The sequence below is a fragment of the Brienomyrus brachyistius genome, chromosome 6, assembly GCF_023856365.1.
Source record: "Brienomyrus brachyistius isolate T26 chromosome 6, BBRACH_0.4, whole genome shotgun sequence".
NCBI classification, from domain to species: Eukaryota; Metazoa; Chordata; class Actinopteri; order Osteoglossiformes; family Mormyridae; genus Brienomyrus; species Brienomyrus brachyistius.
In genome coordinates this window covers 10,145,818-10,160,249 of record NC_064538.1, presented here as the reverse complement: position 1 = coordinate 10,160,249, position 14,432 = coordinate 10,145,818, and the positions used below count along the sequence as shown (strand labels likewise).

Genomic DNA, 14,432 nt, shown 5'->3' with positions numbered 1-14,432 from the left:
TACAGGACACACAGACGATGTGCAAACAATAAATGATTTACTTATTTAGTTCTGTCAGTGATAAGGAAACGAAATCAACAACAAAGAAGTAAAACTTCAGAATTATAGGAATACCGACATAAACTCTGTCCCTAATTCTCCTTCTGTATGCTTTCAGTCCTTCTTTCTCAAAAGTTCTCTCATCCTGTTGCTACTGCTGTTTCTGCCTTTCCCTGGAGAAAAACAATTAAAAAGCGACAAAAAGAGCATCTTGCAGGTGACGCCATGCTTCTCACAGTGGTGCTTTAAAGACTTCGAATCTGCCACCAGTTAGAGGTGTTGTCACATTATGAGGGAGATACAGATCAGTGTTGCATCCCCTGCAGTTTATGACATTGCTATGTTTGTGGGATTAGAAAGCTGACTTAGAGGCCCCACTGCATCAACAAACAAACAACAAGCAAACAAGTCCAAAAAAAAAAAAAAACACCTATATGAACGACAAACGTGATTCTTTTAGAACTACCTTATAAGGGCATGTCCTGGTTATCCAGGGAATGGATTACAAGTATATACAAAAATGTGCAACAATTAGGTAATAAATTACACATTTTTTTGATAATACAGATGCTATACATTCTTTGCATTTTTAAGGCAACGCTTGCTATATGGAACAAATGCCTACACTGTAATTATGCCAAGGATGTCTGGTGACAAGTAAGCCAAAAGGCAAAGTAAATATGACATCCATAATAACAGTAGGACAGATGGGGGCATCTGTGAGTTCGTTTAGTTTACAATTATCCTTGCTGATCCCACAACTATTGGCTTCAGCTCAGACACTGAATTAGCTCACTGATACCATGTAAATGACACCACTGTGGTCAAAGACATAGGGTATGTTCGAAATTGCATTCTTGCTTGCTATGTAGTATGCGAAATATAGCATGCAACATGAGCAGCATGTCTGAATCCTCAGTATGGGTCAGACAGTAAGCCAACAGTACTCAGATGGCCACTGGAGCTGCAATCAGAGACTAAGAATGCTGCTTGCTAAGAAATGTTTGTCAGGAGGGTGGACTAGGTGCTGCCTCTATACAAATTTAAGTACAATACCCAGCTACATAAGTTGACTCGAATACATTATTTTTTTTCATTTATTTGTCTTTATCCGTTTTTAACATTCGCAAGGGTCAAGCTTCGTCACTGGTAAACATCTGGGTCAGGTAATATACAAGATGCCGGACACAGTGTATCTTAAAGCATGCGTACTGTTCTCTTGCATAGATACAGTACATACTGCATTAATGGCTGAGTAGTAGGGTTCTGTGCAAGTATGCAATTTTGGCAGCACCCATAGTGTTCCATACCGGGGATGATGTGCAAGCCGACTTGGGCTGTCCATAATTAGAGAAATATTTGTCTGTGATAGTAATTTTTCCTATGATGTTTTAGGTAACATTTGTTTGTTAAAATCAAAAACTATCTGAACAATTTGTTGCTCTTCAGGCATTATGGGTGGTGAATACATAAAGTCACATACTGAACTCCTGTGTTAAGACACACACTCTCTGCAAAAAAGCAAGGTAAGACATTCTGAAGCGTGGAGCGCATGCAAAGGGCACGTACAGCTTTGCTACGGATTAACCTTTGCCATGTTCATGTCTGGGGCGCATAGGCTGGTTAGACATCCGTAGTTGGTGGGGTGGGTCGATACAATGGCATGACTGGGTAGACCAATCAGAGAGCAGGTCTGACGTGCCAGCCCCACGTGCCAGGCTCTCAAAAAAATACATACAGAGGTAGATATTCCACATGCTTGACGCAAGTAACACGGATAGCACCATTTCTGTTGTGTTTCACCATGTAATGACCAAATTACTTTTCTGGCTCCTCTGCAGAAAATTAAATCGACTAGCTTATATTCATAAATGCCACACCATCACAGGTGGTCAAAGTACGATGATGATTGGACCAATTTTTATTAAAATATATTATCACCATGTTATGAATACGGTATAATTAATACACTAAAAACTAGAAATGTTTGAATGAACTTCTCTAAAAAAAAGTGAATTATGACAAAAGGCAGATAAGTGGGGTTGAGTTTGCAAGATAGCGTGTCCAGACCCCTAAATCAATCATCACCTAGAAGACGGGCTGTTTCGATGTTTGCTAAAAGGCATGGAGTTAATGGGACATGAATAACAACACAAGGAGCAAACTTCTGCCAGGACTATTCGTTTAGGTTTTTTGTTTTTTGTGAACATCGGTGGTCAGCGGACTGAACAGCCCTGCGTTTTTCTGTGCATCACACCTACTGACGAAGTTCTCCATAGTTACATCCCGGCAACATCCAATGAGTGACCGCTGGTCCATGACACTTCAGTGTCAGAGCAGGTGTAAAAGACAGTCCAGTTTCTTAACAATATTAGTTCAACAAGTAAAATACAACGTTTGGCCACCTTTTTTCCTCAAAGGCGGCGGCATCAGTGCAGAGCCACGCCACAAACTGACAGACTGCTCCCTAGACTTGAGATTTCTGAGGCTGCCCGGGGAAGGCTATACTGGCCCAATGTCTCGCAGGTACAATCCAGGGAGCTTTCCAGGTTGGTCCTGAGAGGGGAAGAGTGCCTCCTTCTGTGCACGTGTGAGGGGGAGGTCCTCAGCTGACGTGCAGAGAGCACGGAGCCGCTGGGATAAAGAAAGGAAAACATCAGCAGCGGAGGTTACTGGATGAGGAGCCTGTCAGTGGTGCAAGACGTACGAGCAGACTGCCCATAGGCGGAGAGCAGCCTGCAAGATCTTTACCAAAGCTCATTATAAATCTTTGTAAATAATAATTAAAGGACATTTATGGATGATTTCACTATTTATTTCATTGCACTGATGTTTTTTTTCCTTGCCAGTTTGTTAATGTTCATAGCTAGATGATCATCAGTACATTAAGCCAGGCTGCAGAAAAGCATCATACAAAGCACAGCAATGACCTGTATAAATGACTATTTTCCTCTGGCAGCTATACTCTCTACAGGCCAGTCTGTTAATATGTTAGCCTGGTGATATGTACTGTATGTTGTTAGTCAAACTTTTGGAAGGCTGTGCCAGTTCTAGTTCTACCCATTTTCAATTACTAAAGCAGTTTTATAAACAGGGATTAAAACCCATCAAACCATCTATGAACTCCCACAAACTAAAAATTATTTTATAGATTAGTCACTAAGTTTTATAGATAAGTCACTAAGTTAAGAAGAAAGTGTTACCCAGGTAGTAGCTGTCTAGGTTCAATTCACATGTATTGAGTTAAAAGTTTAGTGCATAATGTATTTACCTACTTTAGTGGCTATTCAATAAGTTTTTAATTTTTTAAATTGAAATGATACCAGAAGAACATGGGTTCATACTCATAGAAGAAAGGGTTCATACATGATAGAAGAAAGAATGAAAACCCCTGTTTGGTGTGCAAATGGTCGTACCTGTCGAATCGATCCAGGGGTGGTGATCATGACATATACCATCCAGAAAGGCACTATGAGTGTAGAAGAGAGGGTGAAGAACCAACCAATGGCATAGCCCCACCAGGGGTACTCATAAACATTGTTGAATTTGAGGGGGGTGTACTTGATCAGGGAGAAGATGAAGGTGCCCTAAAAGACAGAAATGAAGGGAGACAGAATGGTAATAATTATGCAATAGGGCTCAAGGCAACACTGATGGTGATGTCATGGATTTCTAGTTTTTGGGATGAGCAAACAATGTCCACCTGGACACCAAATGGAGTAGATATCAGGTGCTGTGTGTGTGTGTGTGTGTGTGTGTGTGTGTGTGTGTGTGTGTGTGTGTGTGCATTCACAGCTCCATTCCCAGCTATGCAAATACTCACAGCGCAGATAAGTGGGGTAACATAGCGCCAGGAGTATTTAATCAGAGGCAGTGGCCGATAACCAATCATATCCTCAATGTTGTTGTATAATCGATTTGCACCTGTCAAGAAAAGACAAAGCTACAATCAACATCTCAGGGCAACCGCAGGAAAACATAAGAAGTTACTTTAAGGGGTAAGAGTCTTAAAACGGTAATTTGTCTCATTTGTATCAGGGATATAGTTGCCTTTTTATTGTTAGCTTACCATACACCCATCCGATACATATTGACTGAAGGATGGCAAAAATCAGCAGGGTCATTCCACTGCAGGCATAGTAATCAAACAACTGGAAAATGTACAAGCCACCCTATGGGCGAGAAGTAACAGTATTATTAAACAACAGCTGACGGTGGACACTTGCAAAGAAGTTTTCTCAGCTCCAAGCAGTTCACTCAGGTTCAACAGGTCCTATATGCTTTTGGAAGGGGCACTATAGACCTCTACAGATGACCTCTCACCTCTGTGACCATAACCAGGCCAATGAGGAAACATCCCACACTTATGCTTAGGAGAAGTAGTTTTCGACGGTGTCCAATTTGGAAGAAGGCAGGGTACATGTCTGAAATGGAAGTAACGAGAGCCTCTAGACCTACAAACTAAAAAGGAGAAGAATAATCAAATAAATACAAAATGTTTATTTGTGAGATTAAAGAGAGAACAAGCAAGCACAAATGTACATTATGCTTACTTGGACTGAATATTGGGAAAGCTGACTTATGGATGTCCTAACAATGCCTCACCTGACTGTCCAAGCCCAGCAAGATGATCATGACAAAGAAGAAGATAGCCCATAGCTGGGGCAAGGGCATCATGGCGACTGCTCGAGGATATGCAATGAACGCCAACCCAGGGCCTGTGTGGAAAGTGCATTGCAGAAGAGATGACAGTGTGCATGCAATGTCTGAGCACTGGTTATGACTGCGGCATGCTGTACCTGACTCAGCCACCATGGAGATGTCCACTCCCTGTTCATATGCCATGAAGCCCAGCACTGAGAAGATGGCAAAACCAGCCACAAAGCTGGTGGTGCTGTTCAGAAGGCACAGGTATATACAGTCCCTGCGACAAAAGAGGAGCTGAGTTGTGCTTGGGGTACAGTAGCGGCATGGATACCTGGCAGCTTCACGGAACCACACTACTCAGCGGCCCTTGAATAACTAAAGTTAATGTACAGTGAAGCAGGTGGGGGGGGACATTTTACAAAGGGGCTCAGAATTTATAGCTTATACTCTGGGCTGTAGATACATACGGCATATAAGAATAATGATGCTACCAAATTGTCCTTCATTAACTACTGCACACTCCCTCCCTTCCATACCCCCACTGCACACTCCCTCCCTTCTATACGCCCTGCTGCACACTCCCTCCCTTCTATACTCCCTGCTGCACACTCCCTCCCTTCTATACGCCCTGCTGCACACTCCCTCCCTTCTATACTCCCTGCTGCACACTCCCTCCCTTCTATACGCCCTGCTGCACACTCCCTCCCTTCCATACCCCCACTGCACACTCCCTCCCTTCCATACCCCCACTGCACACTCCCTCCCTTCCATACCCCCACTGCACACTCCCTCCCTTCTATACTCCCTGCTGCACACTCCCTCCCTTCCATACCCCCGCTGCACACTCCCTCCCTTCTATACTGCCTGCTGCACACTCCCTCCCTTCTATACTCCCTGCTGCACACTCCCTCCCTTCCATACCCCCACTGCACACTCCCTCCCTTCTATACTCCCTGCTGCACACTCCCTCCCTTCCATACCCCCGCTGCACACTCCCTCCCTTCTATACTCCCTGCTGCACACTCCCTCCCTTCCATACCCCCGCTGCACACTCCCTTCCTTCTATACTGCCTGCTGCACACTCCCTCCCTTCTATACTCCCTGCTGCACACTCCCTCCCTTCTATACTCCTTGCTGCATACTCCCTCCCTTCTATACTCCCTGCTGCACACTCCCTCCCTTCCATACCCCCGCTGCACACTCTCTCCCTTCTATACTCCCTGCTGTACACTCCCTTCCATACTCCCTGCTGCACACTCCCTCCCTTCTCTACTGCCTGCTGCACACTCCCTCCCTTCTATACTCCCTGCTGCACACTCCCTCCCTTCTATACTCCTTGCTGCATACTCCCTCCCTTCTATACTCCCTGCTGCACACTCCCTCCCTTCCATACCCCCGCTGCACACTCTCTCCCTTCTATACTCCCTGCTGTACACTCCCTTCCATACTCCCTGCTGCACACTCCCTCCCTTCTCTACTGCCTGCTGCACACTCCCTCCCTTCTATACTGCCTGCTGCACACTCTCTCCCTTCTATACTCCCCGCTGCACACGCCCTCCCTTCCATACTTCCTGCTGCACACTCCCTTCCATACTCCCTGCTGCAAACGCCCTCCTTTCCATACTCCACGCTGCACTCACTTGTAGCAGTTGTTGTTGTACTTGTTGTAACTCCCCAGGGCTGTAAGGCAGCCTATACAGATAGCATAGGAGTAAAATATCTGTGTCCCAGCATCCATCCATACCTAAGGCCCAGCAAAAAGTTAGGGTTTTACCAAGCCTGCTAAGTCAAATGGATGCAATCAGTTCCATTGCACAAAAAGAACCACATATACCTGCAGCGGTAAAAGATATTAAAGATAGCAAGTATAAAGAATCTGTTTTATCAAGGCTGGAATAATACTAGATGATTGCTTCTGCTCATACTCCTCTGTCTTGGTATTAGCACAATCACATTGTACTGCGGAGTGGAGCTGAACATAGAACAGTGTCACATATGAAAAATATACCAGAGTCTTCCTGTGATGGCTCCAGCACAGACTTGAACAATAAAATTGTCTAAATGCATCTGTGTGATTTATTTATCATTTTATTTATATATCTTAAGCTCTCAGTGTATAATGATTATATGTGTTTTAGCAATCCGCTGTTGTATCACAGTGATGACTTTGGTATACATTAGTTCTATCCACCAGTACCTGAGGGTCAGTGAGTCGGGCAGGATCAGGGTAGAGGTAGAATTTGATGCCATCTTTTGCTCCAGGAAGTGTGAGCCCCCGAACCAGCAGCACCACCAGCATCACGTAGGGGAAGGTGGCTGTGAAGTACACCACCTGAAAGACAGGAACTGATCCTTAAGTACAGTTTTTTGGACAGATTCCTAGTAGGAATGTCCAGTTAAGGATGGGGGGGGGGGTGAGATCCCTCACCTTTCCAGTAGACTTCACACCCTTCCAGATGCAGAAGTAGCAGATGATCCAAGACAGCAGGAGACACAGAGCCAGCTCCCATTTTATCTCCCCAAGGTTATGGACACTGTCTGTGATGTTCAGCACTCGTCTCCTGGAGCAGAAAATGGCAGCATTTGGCCAACAATTTTATCTGCACTCTGACAGTCATGTTAGTTTCCCTTCCTACACAGAAATGAGACAGCAGAACAATGCATACTGTGACCCCACAATTTCCTAAACACAAGCCCTGGTACCTCTATGACCTTCCACTTATCGGTGGTCTCTCTGTTGACATTATAAGCACTACCACTCGCCATGTCAGTTTGCACGGCTGTGGCTGGAGATGCGATGCTTCTTTGAACTCACTCCCAAAACTCCCGCACTGGTGACGTAGCGTTTTCGGCAAATGTCCAGTTTTTCGATATGTTTTTCAATTCAAAATCAACACAGGTGGCTGAAAGTGTCAGATAGAAAACAGGAAAAGTCATTGCTATGGTTAACAATTCCTTCCATTTTATGTGGCACTAGTCCCCTCATACTGTTCTGAAAGGCTCCAAGAAGAATGAGCTACCAGGATTTCCTGTGTTCCACTTGTAGTGTTTCAATAATGATGTAGTAGATATATATATCAATAATGACCAGTGTTTTTAATACCTGTGTTCCAGAAGTTTCCACAGGTGGACCAGGGGAGTGGAGAACTGAAGGAAGAAAAGAGGTAGAAGAAAGCCCAAGCCAAAATAATGATGTAGTAGATACTGGAGTACAAAACCACTACTTGGCTCCCATAGCCTAATCCTGTGGATGGTGGAGAAAAACACACATGTCTAAGCACAGAGAGTGGGGAACATATACAAAGTATGCAAGGAACACCTTCATCAGTACATAAATCTAAACTTTTACTGCACTACCTTCTAGAACCTTGGAATGATACATTTGATTAAAAAGCATATGGATGAATTAAAATCAATATATAACACTAATATTTCAATTCATGTATTCATGTCATTCATAAATTATTAATATCAATGAAATGGCTGCAAATAACTATAAAAGCAGATGCTGGAAAACTGGATCCAAGTTCACCACAAAACTCGTCAAGATCTTGCGCTTGTTGGTATGTAAGGGCAGGCATGGAGGGCTAGATTCTATTATTTGGGGAGCTCATCTGTCAAAAGCCCCTTTAAGATTTTGGTTTTACAACAAACAAAATCATCCACTGGTTTTGGTTACCCTAAATATTTACCCTCAAACAGGGGGCAGATCTTTCTATAGCAGGTGATGCACCCTTGGCTGGTGTACTGGCCCAGGGCGGTCTCCAGCAGGAAGAGGGGGATGCCGCAGGTGAACAGGAACAGAACGTATGGGATGAAGAATGCCCCTGGGGAGAAAAGCATGGTAACTTCATTTCCAAATATCATACATTAACTATAGTCAAAATACTACAGTGCATTTCATGAGGTGAGCAATTAATCCACAATTAAGAAATGTGCATCAAATGTTCCAACTTTTTCAGATGCACAGTGTTGCACATCTAGAATGTAGTACTTTCTTATATTTCACAAGAAGTTAATTAATTATCAGGCCGTAGGAGTGTAGGATGGATGACAAACTGCGCCGAGAAAGGCACTGGCCTTTCATTAGTTATGCTGTGTTGGACAGTCAGCATAAAAATCTCTTGAAGACACTATTTCTGGCATTAATGGTTCATAAGCTGGTCCTTCCTCTCACCTTTTAAAGTCTTCAGTGGACTTGCACTAATTTGATTTACTGATTTTATCTTACTGCTCAATCATTTTGTTCACAAGACGCAAGGACGCAAATGCAATGCAACGACAGGCACCAAATCAATGCTAATCCCCCCCCCCCCCCAAACACCTACGTTACTTGGAACTTGATCCCTACTCTCCTTACCCAAATCTATGCCCTTCAGGGGATGCTGTTGCAAATATAATGCTATACCAAAAATAAGAATACAGAAAGTAGCGGGCCTCATAGCTGATCTGTTTTTGGAGATAATCCTTTTCATATTCAAAATGTAAGTGCTATTTACTTAGTCTCTCCTATAGCAAACAGTAGAAAATGGTTTCCAAGCTAATCTGTCAGCGCTGCCTCCTTCCCCTTTCATGTGATTAGCAGTTCAATGCCATGATTCTGTAGGAGAACCACCCTCATTTCAATCTACACCTTGTGCTTTTCTTTCTATTGTCATGGATTAGCCCACCGTCATTATTCTTTACTGTAATACTGTAATTTATTGATACTTCTGTAAAATAAAATGATTAACATATTAAATATTTATCCATTCTCCCCCCTGTCTTTTATTTTTGGCTGGATTCTGGTCCAAGCCCATAGACTACCAGCAAAACCTAGTTCACACTACACTCTAAAGAAATATCACCAGTTAAGACAATGTTGTTAATATTATATTATCCCCATCAATCCAAGCGTTCTACCTCCACCAGAACCACACCATCTCTCATACGTTCTTTATTTGTGATCTTCACAATCATAAACATTTTTTCACAGAGTATCATATCCACATGGCGTTGAAGACAGTAACCGTGTTCTTTGGGGTTCCTGCTTACCTCCTCCATTCTTGTAGCACAGGTATGGGAACCTCCACACATTTCCCAGGCCGATGATCTGTCCCGCCACAGCCAGCAGGAACTCCAGTTTGGTGTCCCATTGACCCCGCGCCTGGGGACTGGGAGAGGGAGGCGCCAAGCTGCTATCCTGGTCGGCCAGTTTGAACTGCAGGTGCAGCTTGCACTTTTTCTTCATATTCCTGAGGGCAACAACCATGTACATCTATGATGCTGAATTTCACTTATCATATTGTGGGCACTAAGGTTGCCGTTCCAATGTACTAGATTAGACCTGCTAAGACTCATGGTTTGCCTGTAAGATGTTTTAAGACCCTTTTTTCTGTACAGATTAGTCAATTAACTGGAAAAATCGAAACTCACTAAACGTCTGCATTGCTCTGAGCGGCCACTTAATTGTGCCATGCAAAAAAATGAATATAATTCACTTAAGTCCCACTAGTGTTGTTGTACTTCTAATTTCAAAATTACTCTGCATGATAACATTACAGTATATACCTTATAATTGTGAAAAGGACATTTCTTCTTCTAGCAGTCTATGGTCTGAATGCACTTTTTGTTTTTAGCTGGTCTTAGCTGGTCTTAGATTGTCTTAGCTGGTCTTAGCTGGTCTTAGCTGGTCTTAGCTGGTCTTAGCTGGTCTTGTACCAATCTTTGCTGCTCATTGATGGTTTAGCTGCATGGGTTCAAACCATAATGAGAAAACATACACTGTTCCTTAAGCAGGGCAACTGTCATGCTTTCGTCAACCAGCTTGACCACTTAAGTTGGTCAAACTGGTTTTTCAGGAAGAATGGCGGTGGTACACAGGGGGTCCTAGACCCAATTTAGTGGAGCTTCAGCCCCCCCCTTTTTGCCCCCCTGGAAAATAGTTTTTCTTAAACCATTTAGGAATTTGTCCCGTATTTTATATAGTAGCACAGCTCAGCAAACTTCACCGTGGGGGGTCGCCTTCCTTCAGTGGGCTGAGCCCCCCAAGGGTCAAATCCTAGAATTGCCCCTGAAAAGCACATACTTTCTCGGACTTCAGTTTAACTTCATATGTGTTACACTGAGTAAAGTTTTGTCAGTCGTTAGCCAATTATTATATTATATTATATTATATTATATTATATTATATTATATTATATTATAAAAGAAATGCATATTGAAGTATAATGTACACAATAGTACACATTTAATTTCCTTTGGTGTTGCCTAATGAAATTTTTTTAACAATTCTCCACAATTAGAGAATATTATTACCATTGTTCAAATGTAGTAACTGTGTAAACTGATAGTGTGTTGTGCTTAAAGCTTCACAGTTTAAAATAAACACCCTTTCACCTACTTTCCTATTCATGTCCATCTGCTTTATTTCTGACCACTATGACTGTTATCCCTATAAGGGTGACAGGTTGGCTTTTAACGTGGTAGGAACTTCAAAATAAAAGGACAAAATGACCTTTAGAGATGATTTGACAAATGAATAAATGCATTATGTAACAAGAATGTTCAAACTTTATGATGAACTTAATATTTCACCGGAGAAGTTGCTGACTTAAAATCATTTACAGTCACCCCTAGCAGTTCTGAAAGAGTACAGCCCCAGATGACTGAATACTGTGACGGTTTGATCCGATCAGCAACAGGGGCAAAACCTCTGAACCTATGGCCAGGACATTGCTTAGGACTGGTGCCAGCTGGCTCAATACAGAAAGGGTTGGTCACTGCCCAGTGGCTTCACCAGCTCAAAGTTCACAGAGGAATCCTTGAGAGATGCTTCAGAGATCTTCTGAAAAGCTATTCCGGGGTTGCACTACTGCTCTCTACAACCTGCAACATATACAGATCTGCAGTACCAGCTCAGTTCGTACTGGGGTCTACATTTATTTGAGGGTCAACAAAAGGACTGATTGCCAGCCAACATAGAGAAATACTGAAATTCCACAGGGTGGTCCCAGCAGAGTGTGAGAGTAGGCAGGCACAGTCAGCTTTGTGTTATAATTTGGCTCTCAATGTTGCCATTGTAGACACAAGTAGAAACAGGCACTTGCATGGGCAAAGACTTTATCCCACCCATATAGATTAGAAATATAAATAATGACGATAATTCGCGGTTAACTCTATGTATAGCTATTTATGTTTGGATACAGCTATCTTAAAATTAATGTTGGCACTGTGCTGAGTGGATTGCCAGGTAACCCAGTAATGCCACACAGAATCAGGGGTCATGGATGTGAATTCTGCTTAGCTAATATCTGCCCAAGATGTTTCTTCTGGAAGTCAGTCCATCATGCTACAGCTCACCCATGATTTAATACCTTTAACCCAGTGAGGTCAGCCTCTAATCAATGAACAGTGGAAAATCCTCCTCTATTAACCAGAAGTACAAAATAGCTAGATTGAGGAGTAGGAACTATAACAAGCCAACTCGCAACATCCTACGCATGCCAATATTTAAATGGTACCAAAACATTCATCCGTTTTTCCCAAACCACTTATCCTATTCAGGGTAGCGGGGGTCCATAGCCTATCCCAGAGACTATGGGCACAAGGCAGGGAACAACTCAGGATGGGGCGCCAACCCACTGCAGGACACACTCACATACCATTTACTCATACATGCAGACCTAATGGCAATTAGCCTTAGCATGCTTTTGGATTGTTGGGGGGGGGGGGGGGGGATCTGGAATCCCCGGCAGAAACCCCACGATGACACGGGGAAAAATGGAAACTCCACACATGGAGTCATGGCGGAGACTCAAACCCAGCTCCTACAGGGGCAGGGCAGCAGTGTTAACCACTGCACTACCATGCAGCCCGGTACAAAAACATACTGTATTTAAATGTAATGAAAAGTTCATACAGTTACAAGTACTTTTATGAACTTTGCTTTGGGTTGAATGACATTTAAGGAGCTGTTGAAAACTTTTCAGAATGTTCTAGAATTTTCTTCCCACACAAATCTAAATAAATCAGTTACTTTTGCCTAAATAAAGATAAAAGATGTGATGAGGGTTGAATATAATCATACGTCTTTAAATGGTTTATAATAACAGTGATGTCATTAGTTCATGACCTTCTTGGCAACCCCCCCTGCATTATTGCATTTCTGGAGTGAAATTAATTCCTACAATCTGAAATCATGTCACATTCATGTAGCTTAGAGCTGCCTACCAGTCCAACTGCTGATACCAAAAACTGCTCTTCTAGAAACCAAGCAAACAACTACAAACTGGCTGCGTTTAACATCTAAACACACAGCTGTACGGCTGCTGAGAGAGAGGATGCACATGCTCCGGCAACAGAAGTGCGTCTAAGCTTGTGACCTTTAGCCTACATTTTACTAAAAGGAACTGTGCAAAAAAAAAAAAAAAAACACAGCAGCTACTGAAGCAGGGGGGGAGAGGATCCCCCAGAGCTTGTTTTTGTGGGAGCCTTTTCTAGCTAGTAAAGCTCCCATAAAAGGTGAGGGACGATAGTCAAAATTACTGAGGAAAACACCTGCTAACCCTGAGAAGAGTTCAAACAGAAAGTGAAATAACAGACCGGGTACCTTCAGGAGGCAGCTTATGTGGTGTGAGGAGCTTGGTCTGCTGCGGCACTAAAGTCGAGACGAATGTAGAGTCTCTCTTCCTCTCAGCTCCTCGTCTCCCGTCTCACTCCCTCCAGCAGCAAGAGTGTCCATGTGGGAGCTAGTAAGAGCTGTTTTTTGTGCTGAGCCCAAAGGGCAGGGCAACGCAGCCAGCCAATGCTCCTTCAGTATGAGCAGGAGGAGGGGCAGCCCGCCCCGCCGCAGGACTTGTTTGCATTTTGAAAGAGTGGCCTTACTTTTCTCATACAACACAAAGAACCCCTCATTAAAACTCCATAAGCATTAATGTTTACACTTGATATACAGGGACCCTCTGTGGCGGCTTACATGGTCACCAGGGTAAAAAAACAGGAGAAGTGCAAGTCTGGGCAAAGTGAGTTTGGAAGTACAGTACGCATAAGACAGTTTTAAAAACCAGCTCCTTGCCAGAAGTTACAGCAAAAACCAGGCAGAGAAGAGCGAGATGACCTGAAACTTTCGGGGAGTGTTTCACATGCTGGGCCATCAACCAAACTTGCCTGAGGGCACAAGGGAATAAACCTGATGTAGTTCACAGGCAGCAGAGACAGATGCTTACGTCGAGATGTATAAAAACGAAACTTGACGTACCGCTACGCACATTCTCACTGCAGCTCCGGCGTACGCACGTTTCTGTTCGGTTTTGTAGAGAGATGGTACCCAGTGGCAAATCATTGCTACTGTGGTTTCCCTTTTTAAATTCACAATCATGACGCTGAATTTATCCAATACACCGATATTAATTGTATGTTGTTTACAAATGTACGGCACCTGATTTTTAATCAATTTGTAAAAATAAAACGGTGCAGAAAATGACCGAACTATTACAACTACCATGGCAGCTCTTGCGTTATTGGAAGACATAGCTTATGGAAGAATTAGAAGAGAGCGCGTATTCAGTGATCATAGTGATTTCTTAGCCCATGATGATGACTGGCTTTTAAGTCGATTCAGATTTCCAAGAGCAATCCTTTTGGAGCTGTGTGCTGAACTGGGGCCAGCATTACAAAAGCAGATGATGAAGAATTGCGCTATACCTGTTCCTTTACAAGTTCTGTCCACTCTCGGGTTCTTAGCCACACGTGCTTTTCAGAGAGAA

General features: G+C 43.2%; 1 protein-coding gene across 2 annotated transcripts; it reads right to left on the bottom strand.

Moving 5' to 3' along the window:
• Window positions 1-20: 20 nt before the first annotated feature.
• LOC125744542 (sodium- and chloride-dependent GABA transporter 2-like) lies at window positions 21-13,446 on the bottom strand. 2 transcript variants are annotated; one of them, XM_049016511.1, is made up of 15 exons: window positions 13,277-13,444; window positions 9,721-9,920; window positions 8,379-8,513; window positions 7,790-7,930; window positions 7,502-7,589; window positions 7,115-7,247; window positions 6,884-7,018; window positions 6,327-6,430; window positions 4,839-4,963; window positions 4,645-4,757; window positions 4,363-4,500; window positions 4,109-4,211; window positions 3,863-3,963; window positions 3,456-3,626; window positions 21-2,673 (listed from the first exon to the last, which is right to left on the bottom strand). In XM_049016511.1, exons 2-15 carry the CDS (start codon window positions 9,914-9,916, stop codon window positions 2,542-2,544), a joined length of 1,815 nt encoding a protein of 604 aa, XP_048872468.1. In that variant the 5' UTR covers window positions 9,917-9,920; window positions 13,277-13,444; the 3' UTR covers window positions 21-2,541. The 2 variants fall into 2 exon arrangements, with proteins under 2 accessions (XP_048872468.1, XP_048872467.1); XM_049016510.1 differs by having other exon boundaries at window positions 4,645-4,963; window positions 13,277-13,446.
• Window positions 13,447-14,432: the final 986 nt, after the last annotated feature.